We start from the raw sequence: 14,615 nt of genomic DNA on the forward strand, positions 1-14,615 counted from the left end.
AACGCAGGTTCCGAAAGATAACTGTTGCGCTTTTTTCAGCAGATATTTTGAACCCGGTTTCCGCTTCCCATTTTTCGACCGTTTTCAAAGCGATTTGCAGCTGGTGCTCGGCAGCTTTTGCGTTCTCTCCACTGGCAATTAGGACTATGTCGTCGGCATATATAAGGCACTTTACATTTGTAGGCAGATATTGAGTAATAGTGTCGATTGCAATCAGGAACATGCTTACGCTTAACACCGATCCCTGGCAAAGTCCTGTTTCCATAACTTTTTCGTTGGACAACACTCCATTCGCTAGGACTCTAAAGGTCCTGACGCTTAACATTTTTTCCAGGAACCTTAGCATCTCGCCTCCAATACTCCACTCGTTTAGCCTCTGAAGGATGAGCCTCCTCCAGGTTGTATCATAGGCTTTGGAGACGTCCAGGAAAACCACTTGCGTATACTGGTTTTTTGACATCGCTTTTCTGATTTCATCCTCCATTTCCGCTAGATGATCAACAGTGGTTCGACCTTTCCTGAATGCGTACTGGTGAGAGTTGAGCAACTTTCTGGATTCAAGCAGATGAACTAGGCGGTTGTTTATCATTCGCTCGAACACCTTGCCCATACAGCTGTTGAGATATATGGGTCTATAGCTTCGAGGGTTGGTGCGCTCACCTTTCCCCTTGTAAATCGGCACCACTATCGATTTGGTCCACTCAGTAGGAAACATCGATTCTGACCACAACCGGTTGTATGCGTCGAGGAGTTGCAATTTGCAGTCTGGTGGTAAATTACGGATCATCGCATAGTGAACGTCGTCAGGACCTGGTGAGGACCCGCGTAGTCCTTCCAGCGCTTCTTCCAGCTCGTGAAGCTTGTAGGCTTGGTTGTATTCAGCTTCCGGTTGGTTTGGGATGTTCAGGCAATTAGCTTCGCTGTGTTTCTTTCGTTCCAGGAATTCCGACTCATACGCTGCGTTACTTGATGTTTCTTCGAAAGAGTTTCCCAAAAGTTCTGCAATTGCTGTATCTTCGGTGGCGGTATCTCCATTCAGCGTTATGGCGTTGATACGGTCGCTTTTTCTTTTTCCCTGTATCTGACGGTATTTGCTCCACATGTCCTTGGTAGGGGTTTGAGCGTTGAAGCTATTAGCCGTCTTTTCCCAGCACGCCTTCTTTGCCTTTTGGACTGCCTCTCTGGCGGAGGTTCTAGCCGTACGATATGCTTTGGAAAGCTCTTCTTTTGCATCAGCTTGGTCGTTGGACGATTTCAATTTTCTTAAAACCTTTTTCCTGGCTTTAATCTTGGAAGCTATGTCATCATTCCACCAATGAACGCATTTCTTCCCAGTGTGGCCCTTTGTTTTTGCGATGGATTCCATAGCAGATTTGAGTATCTGCTGCGTGATTTCGTCGATTTGATCTGCGGTGTCGTCTTTCCGTTCGAAGTTTACCAGGGATTGGTACAATTCCCAATTGGCCTCTTCAATTTTCCATTTCGCTCGCGTCTTTTGTCTCGGTAGCTCTCCAGGCAAGGTAATGATCATTGGTATGTGATCACTACCGTGAGAGTCGTCGTATGTGGACCAGTCCAACAGTCCTGCTAGATCCATCGAACAACAGGCAATATCGATACAAGATAAAGTACTCGTAGCGTGGTTGACGTGGGTGGGTTCGCCTGTGTTCAGCACAGTTAAATCCCTCTGCTCTACGAAGTCCACTATAATCTGTCCACGTGCACTAATGTGGTTGGACCCCCAAAGAGGGTGGTGGCCATTCAGGTCGCCGACTAGTAAAAGAGGGTTATCGCTGTGTGTGGTTAGCTCAGTCAGCTCATCACAGGTGACTTCTTCGCTGGGTGGGAGGTAGACGTTCATGATGGTCAAGTTCAAGGGTTGACCTACCTTGACAGTTATGGCCTCTAATCGAGTATTGATTTCTATTTCCTCGCTGTCGTATCCGTTTTTAACGGCTGTGATTACTCCACCAGCGGCTCGTCTGCCCCCTTGTCGCTCACGGTGGTACACTTTGTAACCGTTTATTCTGGGTACTTTGTTGGAGGAGCACATGGTCTCTTGAAGACAGATGACTACAGGGTCCCTTTCGTCGATCATTATTTCCAGTTCTGCTTTGCTCGTGTTTAGTCCCTGGGTGTTCCAGGAGATTACTGACAGTGGTGTTGTTTTTCTGGAAGTTTTCTCGCTGCGGTTGGCAGAACGTCCGAGTGACAGTCGGAGCACAGGTTGGGGTATAGCGTCCTCGCCCCCGTCCTCTGGATCGTTCTCTCCTTCTAGGAGTGGGGAGGCTACTTTCTCTTCGCTCTGCCCCAACCAACCTGAATCTTCTATCGCATCGTTGTTTTGTTCATCGGGTCTATTGTACAGTGCTGCTTGTGAAAATGAAGTTTGCATATCGTAGTTGGCTTCGTCGTTGTTATTAATCTCGTATCCGTTGTCGGTGCTAATATCCTCGCCGCAAGTTTCATCATGTGTGGATTTATTTTTGCTAGCCATTTCAGTGTTTGCGAGGTCTACCTCTACCTCTCTTGACATCTTTTCCAGTCTTTGGGATTGCTCCCGTCGATTTTTCGTCAGCACTTCCTCGCGGGTCTGTTTCGCTGTCCGTTCCTTGGATTTTACGTTTGGCAGTTGATGTTTTCGAATTCTCGTTCTTTTTTACTCTGTCTTCCTTGGAGTCGCTTGCATCAGACATCGTCTGGTCCTGTTCGTCTTCTGATATCTCGAGGTGCTCGATGTTTTTCATTTTCCTCATTTCTTCCAGTTCTTTTTTCATTTTGTTGAATTCGGCCATAATGTTTTGCATCTGTGTGAGTTCGCTGCGCAGCTTTTGGATTTCGAGGTCCTTTTCTGTCTCCTTTGACATTGCTTTAAGTTTAAGAATTTCTTCTCTCAACATCTGTATTTCGTTGTCCTTCCTTAAATTGTCCAGTCTATCCTGTGCACTGCAAACTGCTGCGAAGGAATGCTGTCCATGCTGTTTATTATACTCCTTCCTGGCTTCACCAAACGAGATCCCCTTCTCAATTTTCAATTTTATTATCTTCTCTTCTTTGATATACATCGCACACGTTCTGCTGGTAGGCGAGTGGCTACCTTGGCAATTTTTGCAATGTGGTTTCTCTTTGCAGGCATCTTTTTCAAGCTTGTGGGCCCCTGAACAGTTTTGGCACGCAGCATTGTTGGGGCATTTGTCTTTCGTGTGACCGTAACTGCAGCAGTTAAAACAAATCATTGGATTTGGTAAGAACTCGCGTGTTTCCACTCGGAGAGGGCCAAAGTAGACGTGCTTGGGAAACGTAGTTCCATGGAAAGTGAGGATAAGTGTGGGCGTGTTCACTCGTGTATTTTCTACTCGTCTCGTGATTCTACGGATATCGATTACTCCTAGCGGTGCCAGCTCTTTCATCAAAATGTCTGTCGATACATCAATGGCATCTCGGCAACTCAGCACGCAGCGTATTCGATTCAGCGTTGGGTGGGAATCTACTACAACCTCTGTGCCATCTATTAATTTGTTCATTTTCATTAGCTTTTTCGCTTGTTCGACACTCCTCGTTTTTAGGACATATTTGCTACCCCTCTCCTCTGTGTGGGCAGATTCAATTTTTCCTCCGCAGGTGTTTTCTATAGATTTGCCGATAATAAACGGGTTCTTTGGTAGTACCCCTTCTCCGGCTGCACGTAGTTGCAGTATTATTCGTTGACCGTGCATGCCAGAGTGGTCCATCCACTCAGGCATCGTTCGTTCGTTGGCGTTTCCTGTACTGGATTCAGGCGGATCACCTGGCGGTGGGTTCCCCAATGAGATGGCACTTGCTGACGCCATTCTGTCAGCAAGCCCTGTCGGGTATCGTGAATTGACGACGATCAGCACAGCAGGTTTTTATTAAACCGGTGTCTTAACGAGTGCTTTGGATGCGTTCTTGCCTAGGCAAGTAACGTCTACCCTTTAACCTAGTTTTAATCTGATCCACCCAAGGGTTAAAGGTACTGATGGTCAGTTATGCGACTCCGCCGAGGCGGATGGCGACTACGCTTTTTCCTTCAACTATCCCGGCCAAGCGTTAGAAGGTCCAGCCGAAATAGGAACGTTTTAACCTCGTTAATGTATCCTGCCCAATACGTTCAAAGGTTCTGACAGGTACAATGCACACCAGCGCAAAAATTTTTAAATGTGGTTTCTTGGTACTTTGTTCGTACTCGCAAACACGTGGTCCACCGCAATCGGCTTCTGCTTTGATGCCTCCAACGGTCAAAGGCAGGTGGCTCTCGGAGCGACAGAGAGCTCTGTTTTGTTGGAGCTTTCAATTGCGACTAGCTGTGGGCGGGCAGAGCCTAGTTGCATACAATGTTGCAAGCAAGCCTGCGAAAGCTAATCGGCTTGTTGGTCTTGTATGGGTGCGTACTATGCTTCACTGACAGATCAGCTGACTAGTGTTTTCTACAGCTGAGTGAAAGCGAAACCCGGGGTTCGATTTCACTCTTACACACACGGAGCAACGCGCACTCCGTAATTTCCAACTTCACCGCCTGTTGAACTATTATCACCACTACAATTTATCACCGAACTCGACCGATAAGAACTCGAAAATAAGAATCGAAAAACTAACGAAACTCAGTACTGCTTTACTGTAGCACAGATATAAACAGATGTTGACAATTTTGACAATTTTGAAAATTTTGACAATTTTGAAAATTTTGACAATTTTGACAATTTTGACAATTTTGACAATTTTGACAATTTTGACAATTTTGACAATTTTGACAATTTTGACAATTTTGACAATTTTGACAATTTTGACAATTTTGACAATTTTGACAATTTTGACAATTTTGACAATTTTGACAATTTTGACAATTTTGACAATTTTGACAATTTTGACAATTTTGACAATTTTGACAATTTTGACAATTTTGACAATTTTGACAATTTTGACAATTTTGACAATTTTGACAATTTTGACAATTTTGACAATTTTAACAATTTTAACAATTTTAACAATTTTGACAGTTTTGACAATTTTGACAATTTTGACAATTTTGACAATTTTGACAATTTTGACAATTTTGACAATTTTGACAATTTTGACAATTTTGACAATTTTGACAATTTTGACAATTTTGACAATTTTGACAATTTTGACAATTTTGACAATTTTGACAATTTTGACAATTTTGACAATTTTGACAATTTTGACAATTTTGACAATTTTGACAATTTTGACAATTTTGACAATTTTGACAATTTTGACAATTTTGACAATTTTGACAATTTTGACAATTTTGACAATTTTGACAATTTTGACAATTTTGACAATTTTGACAATTTTGACAATTTTGACAATTTTGACAATTTTGACAATTTTGACAATTTTGACAATTTTGACAATTTTGACAATTTTGACAATTTTGACAATTTTGATAATTTTGACAATTTTGACAATTTTGACAATTTTGACAATTTTGACAATTTTGACAATTTTGACAATTTTGACAATTTTGACAATTTTGACAATTTTGACAATTTTGACAATTTTGACAATTTTGACAATTTTGACAATTTTGACAATTTTGACAATTTTGACAATTTTGACAATTTTGACAATTTTGACAATTTTGACAATTTTGACAATTTTGACAATTTTGACAATTTTGACAATTTTGACAATTTTGACAATTTTGACAATTTTGACAATTTTGACAATTTTGACAATTTTGACAATTTTGACAATTTTGACAATTTTGACAATTTTGACAATTTTGACAATTTTGACAATTTTGACAATTTTGACAATTTTGACAATTTTGACAATTTTGACAATTTTGACAATTTTGACAATTTTGACAATTTTGACAATTTTGACAATTTTGACAATTTTGACAATTTTGACAATTTTGACAGTTTTGACAGTTTTGACAATTTTGACAATTTTGACAATTTCGACAATTTTGACAATTTTGACAATTTTGACAATTTTGACAATTTTGACAATTTTGACAATTTTGACAATTTTGACAATTTTGACAATTTTGACAATTTTGACAATTTTGACAATTTTGACAGTTTTGACAGTTTTGACAGTTTTGACAGTTTTGACAGTTTTGACAGTTTTGAGTTTTGACAGTTTTGACAGTTTTGACAATTTTGACAGTTTTGACAGTTTTGACAATTTTGACAGTTTTGACAATTTTGACAGTTTTGACAGTTTTGACAATTTTGACAATTTTGACAATTTTGACAATTTTGACAATTTTGACAATTTTGACAATTTTGACAATTTTGACAATTTTGACAATTTTGACAATTTTGACAATTTTGACAATTTTGACAATTTTGACAATTTTGACAATTTTGACAATTTTGACAATTTTGACAGTTTTGACAGTTTTGACAATTTTGCCAATTTTGACAATTTTGACAATTTTGACAATTTTGACAATTTTGACAATTTTGACAATTTTGACAATTTTGACAATTTTGACAATTTTGACAATTTTGACAATTTTGACAATTTTGACAATTTTGACAATTTTGACAATTTTGACAATTTTGACAATTTTGACAATTTTGACAATTTTGACAATTTTGACAATTTTGACAATTTTGACAATTTTGACAATTTTGACAATTTTGACAATTTTGACAATTTTGACAATTTTGACAATTTTGACAATTTTGACAATTTTGACAATTTTGACAATTTTGACAATTTTGACAATTTTGACAATTTTGACAATTTTGACAATTTTGACAATTTTGACAATTTTGACAATTTTGACAATTTTGACAATTTTGCCAATTTTGACAATTTTGCCAATTTTGCCAATTTTGACAATTTTGACAATTTTGACAATTTTGACAATTTTGACAATTTTGACAATTTTGACAATTTTGACAATTTTGACAATTTTGACAATTTTGACAATTTTGACAATTTTGACAATTTTAACAATTTTAACAATTTTAAATTTTGCCAATTTTGACAATTTTGACAATTTTGACAATTTTGACAATTTTGACAATTTTGACAATTTTGACAATTTTGACAATTTTGACAATTTTGACAATTTTGACAATTTTGACAATTTTGACAATTTTGAAAATTTTGACAATTTTGACAATTTTGACAATTTTGACAATTTTGACAATTTTGACAATTTTGACAATTTTGACAATTTTGACAATTTTGACAATTTTGACAATTTTGACAATTTTGACAATTTTGACAATTTTGACAATTTTGACAATTTTGACAATTTTGACAATTTTGACAATTTTGACAATTTTGACAATTTTGACAATTTTGACAATTTTGACAATTTTGACAATTTTGACAATTTTGACAATTTTGACAATTTTGACAATTTTGACAATTTTGACAATTTTGACAATTTTGACAATTTTGACAATTTTGACAATTTTGACAATTTTGACAATTTTGACAATTTTGACAATTTTGACAATTTTGACAATTTTGACAATTTTGACAATTTTGACAATTTTGACAATTTTGACAATTTTGACAATTTTGACAATTTTGACAATTTTGACAATTTTGACAATTTTGACAATTTTGACAATTTTGACAATTTTGACAATTTTGACAATTTTGACAATTTTGACAATTTTGAAAATTTTGACAATTTTGACAATTTTGAAAATTTTGACAATTTTGACAATTTTGACAATTTTGACAATTTTGACAATTTTGACAATTTTGACAATTTTGACAATTTTGACAATTTTGACAATTTTGACAATTTTGACAATTTTGACAATTTTGACAATTTTGACAATTTTGACAATTTTGCCAATTTTGCCAATTTTGCCAATTTTGCCAATTTTGCCAATTTTGCCAATTTTGCCAATTTTGACAATTTTGACAATTTTGACAATTTTGACAATTTTGACAATTTTGACAATTTTGACAATTTTGACAATTTTGACAATTTTGACAATTTTGACAATTTTGACAATTTTGACAATTTTGACAATTTTGACAATTTTGACAATTTTGACAATTTTGACAATTTTGACAATTTTGACAATTTTGACAATTTTGACAATTTTGACAATTTTGACAATTTTGACAATTTTGACAATTTTGACAATTTTGACAATTTTGACAATTTTGACAATTTTGACAATTTTGACAATTTTGACAATTTTGACAATTTTGACAATTTTGACAATTTTGACAATTTTGACAATTTTGACAATTTTGACAATTTTGACAATTTTGACAATTTTGACAATTTTGACAATTTTGACAATTTTGACAATTTTGACAATTTTGACAATTTTGACAATTTTGACAATTTTGACAATTTTGACAATTTTGACAATTTTGACAATTTTGACAATTTTGACAATTTTGACAATTTTGACAATTTTGACAATTTTGACAATTTTGACAATTTTGACAATTTTGACAATTTTGACAATTCTGAAAATTTTGTCAATTTTGACAATTTTGACAATTTTGAAAATTTTGACAATTTTGACAATTTTGACAATTTTGACAATTTTGTCAATTTTGACAATTTTGACAATTTTGACAATTTTGACAATTTTGACAATTTTGACAATTTTGACAATTTTGACAATTTTGACAATTTTGACAATTTTGACAATTTTGACAATTTTGACAATTTTGACAATTTTGACAATTTTGACAATTTTGACAATTTTGACAATTTTGACAATTTTGACAATTTTGACAATTTTGACAATTTTGACAATTTTGACAATTTTGACAATTTTGACAATTTTGACAATTTTGACAATTTTGACAATTTTGACAATTTTGACAATTTTGAAAATTTTGTCAATTTTGAAAATTTTGACAATTTTGACAATTTTGACAATTTTGACAATTTTGACAATTTTGACAATTTTGACAATTTTGATAATTTTGACAATTTTGACAATTTTGACAATTTTGACAATTTTGACAATTTTGACAATTTTGACAATTTTGACAATTTTGACAATTTTGACAATTTTGACAATTTTGACAATTTTGACAATTTTGACAATTTTGACAATTTTGACAATTTTGACAATTTTGACAATTTTGACAATTTTGACAGTTTTGACAGTTTTGACAGTTTTGACAGTTTTGACAATTTTGACAGTTTTGACAGTTTTGACAGTTTTGACAGTTTTGACAATTTTGACAATTTTGACAGTTTTGACAGTTTTGACAGTTTTGCCAATTTTGCCAATTTTGACAATTTTGCCAATTTTGCCAATTTTGACAATTTTGACAATTTTGACAATTTTGACAATTTTGACAATTTTGACAATTTTGACAATTTTGACAATTTTGACAATTTTGACAATTTTGACAATTTTGACAATTTTGACAATTTTGACAATTTTGACAATTTTGACAATTTTGACAATTTTGACAATTTTGACAATTTTGACAATTTTGACAATTTTGACAATTTTGACAATTTTGACAATTTTGACAATTTTGACAATTTTGACAATTTTGACAATTTTGACAATTTTGACAATTTTGACAATTTTGACAATTTTGACAATTTTGACAATTTTGAAAATTTTGAAAATTTTGAAAATTTTGACAATTTTGACAATTTTGACAATTTTGTCAATTTTGAAAATTTTGAAAATTTTGACAATTTTGACAATTTTGACAATTTTGACAATTTTGACAATTTTGACAATTTTGACAATTTTGACAATTTTGACAATTTTGACAATTTTGACAATTTTGACAATTTTGACAATTTTGACAATTTTGACAATTTTGACAATTTTGACAATTTTGACAATTTTGACAATTTTGACAATTTTGACAATTTTGACAATTTTGACAATTTTGACAATTTTGACAATTTTGACAATTTTGACAATTTTGACAATTTTGACAATTTTGACAATTTTGACAATTTTGACAATTTTGACAATTTTGACAATTTTGACAATTTTGACAATTTTGACAATTTTGACAATTTTGACAATTTTGACAATTTTGACAATTTTGACAATTTTGACAATTTTGACAATTTTGACAATTTTGACAATTTTGACAATTTTGACAATTTTGACAATTTTGACAATTTTGACAATTTTGACAATTTTGACAATTTTGACAATTTTGACAATTTTGACAATTTTGACAATTTTGACAATTTTGACAATTTTGACAATTTTGACAATTTTGACAATTTTGACAATTTTGACAATTTTGACAATTTTGACAATTTTGACAATTTTGACAATTTTGACAATTTTGACAATTTTGACAATTTTGACAATTTTGACAATTTTGACAATTTTGACAATTTTGACAATTTTGACAATTTTGACAATTTTGACAATTTTGACAATTTTGACAATTTTGACAATTTTGACAATTTTGACAATTTTGACAATTTTGACAATTTTGACAATTTTGACAATTTTGACAATTTTGACAATTTTGACAATTTTGACAATTTTGACAATTTTGACAATTTTGACAATTTTGACAATTTTGACAATTTTGACAATTTTGACAATTTTGACAATTTTGACAATTTTGAAAATTTTGACAATTTTGACAATTTTGACAATTTTGACAATTTTGACAATTTTGACAATTTTGACAATTTTGACAATTTTGACAATTTTGACAATTTTGACAATTTTGACAATTTTGACAATTTTGACAATTTTGACAATTTTGACAATTTTGACAATTTTGACAATTTTGACAATTTTGACAATTTTGACAATTTTGACAATTTTGACAATTTTGACAATTTTGACAATTTTGACAATTTTGACAATTTTGACAATTTTGACAATTTTGACAATTTTGACAATTTTGACAATTTTGACAATTTTGACAATTTTGACAATTTTGACAATTTTGACAATTTTGACAATTTTGACAATTTTGACAATTTTGACAATTTTGACAATTTTGACAATTTTGACAATTTTGACAATTTTGACAATTTTGACAATTTTGACAATTTTGACAATTTTGACAATTTTGACAATTTTGACAATTTTGACAATTTTGACAATTTTGACAATTTTGACAATTTTGACAATTTTGACAATTTTGACAATTTTGACAATTTTGACAATTTTGACAATTTTGACAATTTTGACAATTTTGACAATTTTGACAATTTTGACAATTTTGACAATTTTGACAATTTTGACAATTTTGACAATTTTGACAATTTTGACAATTTTGACAATTTTGACAATTTTGACAATTTTGACAATTTTGACAATTTTGACAATTTTGACAATTTTGACAATTTTGCCAATTTTGCCAATTTTGACAATTTTGACAATTTTGACAATTTTGACAATTTTGACAATTTTGCCAATTTTGACAATTTTGCCAATTTTGACAATTTTGACAATTTTGACAATTTTGACAATTTTGACAATTTTGACAATTTTGACAATTTTGACAATTTTGACAATTTTGACAATTTTGACAATTTTGACAATTTTGACAATTTTGACAATTTTGACAATTTTGACAATTTTGACAATTTTGACAATTTTGACAATTTTGACAATTTTGACAATTTTGACAATTTTGACAATTTTGACAATTTTGACAATTTTGACAATTTTGACAATTTTGACAATTTTGACAATTTTGACAATTTTGACAATTTTGACAATTTTGACAATTTTGACAATTTTGACAATTTTGACAATTTTGACAATTTTGACAATTTTGACAATTTTGACAATTTTGACAATTTTGAAAATTTTGTCAATTTTGACAATTTTGAAAATTTTGACAATTTTGACAATTTTGACAATTTTGACAATTTTGACAATTTTGACAATTTTGACAATTTTGACAATTTTGACAATTTTGACAATTTTGTCAATTTTGACAATTTTGACAATTTTGACAATTTTGACAATTTTGACAATTTTGACAATTTTGACAATTTTGAAAATTTTGTCAATTTTGAAAATTTTGACAATTTTGACAATTTTGACAATTTTGACAATTTTGACAATTTTGACAATTTTGACAATTTTGACAATTTTGACAATTTTGACAATTTTGACAATTTTGACAATTTTGACAATTTTGACAATTTTGACAATTTTGACAATTTTGACAATTTTGACAATTTTGACAATTTTGACAATTTTGACAATTTTGACAATTTTGACAATTTTGACAATTTTGACAATTTTGACAATTTTGACAGTTTTGACAATTTTGACAATTTTGACAATTTTGACAATTTTGACTATTTTGACAATTTTGACAATTTTGACAATTTTGACAATTTTGACAATTTTGACAATTTTGACAATTTTGACAATTTTGACAATTTTGACAATTTTGACAATTTTGACAATTTTGACAATTTTGACAATTTTGACAATTTTGACAATTTTGACAATTTTGACCATTTTTGACAATTTTGACAATTTTGACAATTTTGACAATTTTGACAATTTTGACAATTTTGACAATTTTGACAATTTTGACAATTTTGACAATTTTGACAATTTTGACAATTTTGACAATTTTGACAATTTTGACAATTTTGACAATTTTGACAATTTTGACAATTTTGACAATTTTGACAATTTTGACAATTTTGACAATTTTGACAATTTTGACAATTTTGACAATTTTGACAATTTTGACAATTTTGACAATTTTGACAATTTTGACAATTTTGACAATTTTGACAATTTTGACAATTTTGACAATTTTGACAATTTTGACAATTTTGACAATTTTGAAAATTTTGACAATTTTGAAAATTTTGACAATTTTGACAATTTTGACAATTTTGACAATTTTGACAATTTTGACAATTTTGACAATTTTGACAATTTTGACAATTTTGACAATTTTGACAATTTTGACAATTTTGACAATTTTGACAATTTTGACAATTTTGACAATTTTGACAATTTTGACAATTTTGACATATTTTTGACAATTTTGACAATTTTGACAATTTTGACAATTTTGACAATTTTGACAATTTTGACAATTTTGACAATTTTGACAATTTTGTCAATTTTGACAATTTTGACAATTTTGACAATTTTGACAATTTTGACAATTTTGACAATTTTGACAATTTTGACAATTTTGACAATTTTGACAATTTTGACAATTTTGACAATTTTGACAATTTTGACAATTTTGACAATTTTGACAATTTTGACAATTTTGACAATTTTGACAATTTTGACAATTTTGACAATTTTGACAATTTTGAAAATTTTGTCAATTTTGAAAATTTTGACAATTTTGACAATTTTGACAATTTTGACAATTTTGACAATTTTGACAATTTTGACAATTTTGACAATTTTGACAATTTTGACAATTTTGACAATTTTGACAATTTTGACAATTTTGACAATTTTGACAATTTTGACAATTTTGACAATTTTGACAATTTTGACAATTTTGACAATTTTGACAATTTTGACAATTTTGACAATTTTGACAATTTTGACAATTTTGACAATTTTGACAATTTTGACAATTTTGACAATTTTGACAATTTTGACAATTTTGACAATTTTGACAATTTTGACAATTTTGACAATTTTGACAATTTTGACAATTTTGACAATTTTGACAGTTTTGACAGTTTTGACAGTTTTGACAATTTTGACAGTTTTGACAGTTTTGACAGTTTTGACAGTTTTGACAGTTTTGACAGTTTTGACAGTTTTGACAGTTTTGACAGTTTTGACAGTTTTGACAGTTTTGACAGTTTTGACAGTTTTGACAGTTTTGACAGTTTTGACAGTTTTGACAGTTTTGACAATTTTGACAATTTTGACAATTTTGACAATTTTGACAATTTTGACAATTTTGACAATTTTGACAATTTTGACAATTTTGACAATTTTGACAATTTTGACAATTTTGACAATTTTGACAATTTTGACAATTTTGACAATTTTGACAATTTTGACAATTTTGAAAATTTTGACAATTTTGAAAATTTTGACAATTTTGACAATTTTGACAATTTTGACAATTTTGACAATTTTGACAATTTTGACAATTTTGACAATTTTGACAATTTTGACAATTTTGACAATTTTGACAATTTTGACAATTTTGACAATTTTGACAATTTTGACAATTTTGACAATTTTGACAATTTTGACAATTTTGACAATTTTGACAATTTTGACAATTTTGACAATTTTGACAATTTTGACAATTTTGACAATTTTGACAATTTTGACAATTTTGACAATTTTGACAATTTTGACAATTTTGCCAATTTTGACAATTTTGCCAATTTTGCCAATTTTGCCAATTTTGCCAATTTTGACAATTTTGACAATTTTGACAATTTTGCCAATTTTGACAATTTTAACAATTTTTATCAATTTTTATCAATTTTAACAATTTTGACAATTTTGCCAATTTTGACAATTTTGACAATTTTGACAATTTTGACAATTTTGACAATTTTGACAATTTTGACAATTTTGACAATTTTGACAATTTTGACAATTTTGACAATTTTGACAATTTTGACAATTTTGACAATTTTGACAATTTTGACAATTTTGACAATTTTGACAATTTTGACAATTTTGACAATTTTG

The 14,615-nt window shown here is 30.3% G+C and overlaps 1 protein-coding gene across 1 annotated transcript; it reads right to left on the minus strand.

The window, feature by feature from the left end:
* Positions 1–2,498: 2,498 nt before the first annotated feature.
* Positions 2,499–3,830, minus strand: LOC131695099 (uncharacterized). The gene has a single exon (XM_058983624.1). The coding sequence runs from the start codon at positions 3,828–3,830 to the stop codon at positions 2,499–2,501; it is 1,332 nt and encodes a 443-aa protein (XP_058839607.1).
* Positions 3,831–14,615: the final 10,785 nt, after the last annotated feature.

This window comes from Topomyia yanbarensis, unplaced genomic scaffold (assembly GCF_030247195.1).
Source record: "Topomyia yanbarensis strain Yona2022 unplaced genomic scaffold, ASM3024719v1 HiC_scaffold_282, whole genome shotgun sequence".
Classification (NCBI taxonomy): domain Eukaryota; kingdom Metazoa; phylum Arthropoda; class Insecta; order Diptera; family Culicidae; genus Topomyia; species Topomyia yanbarensis.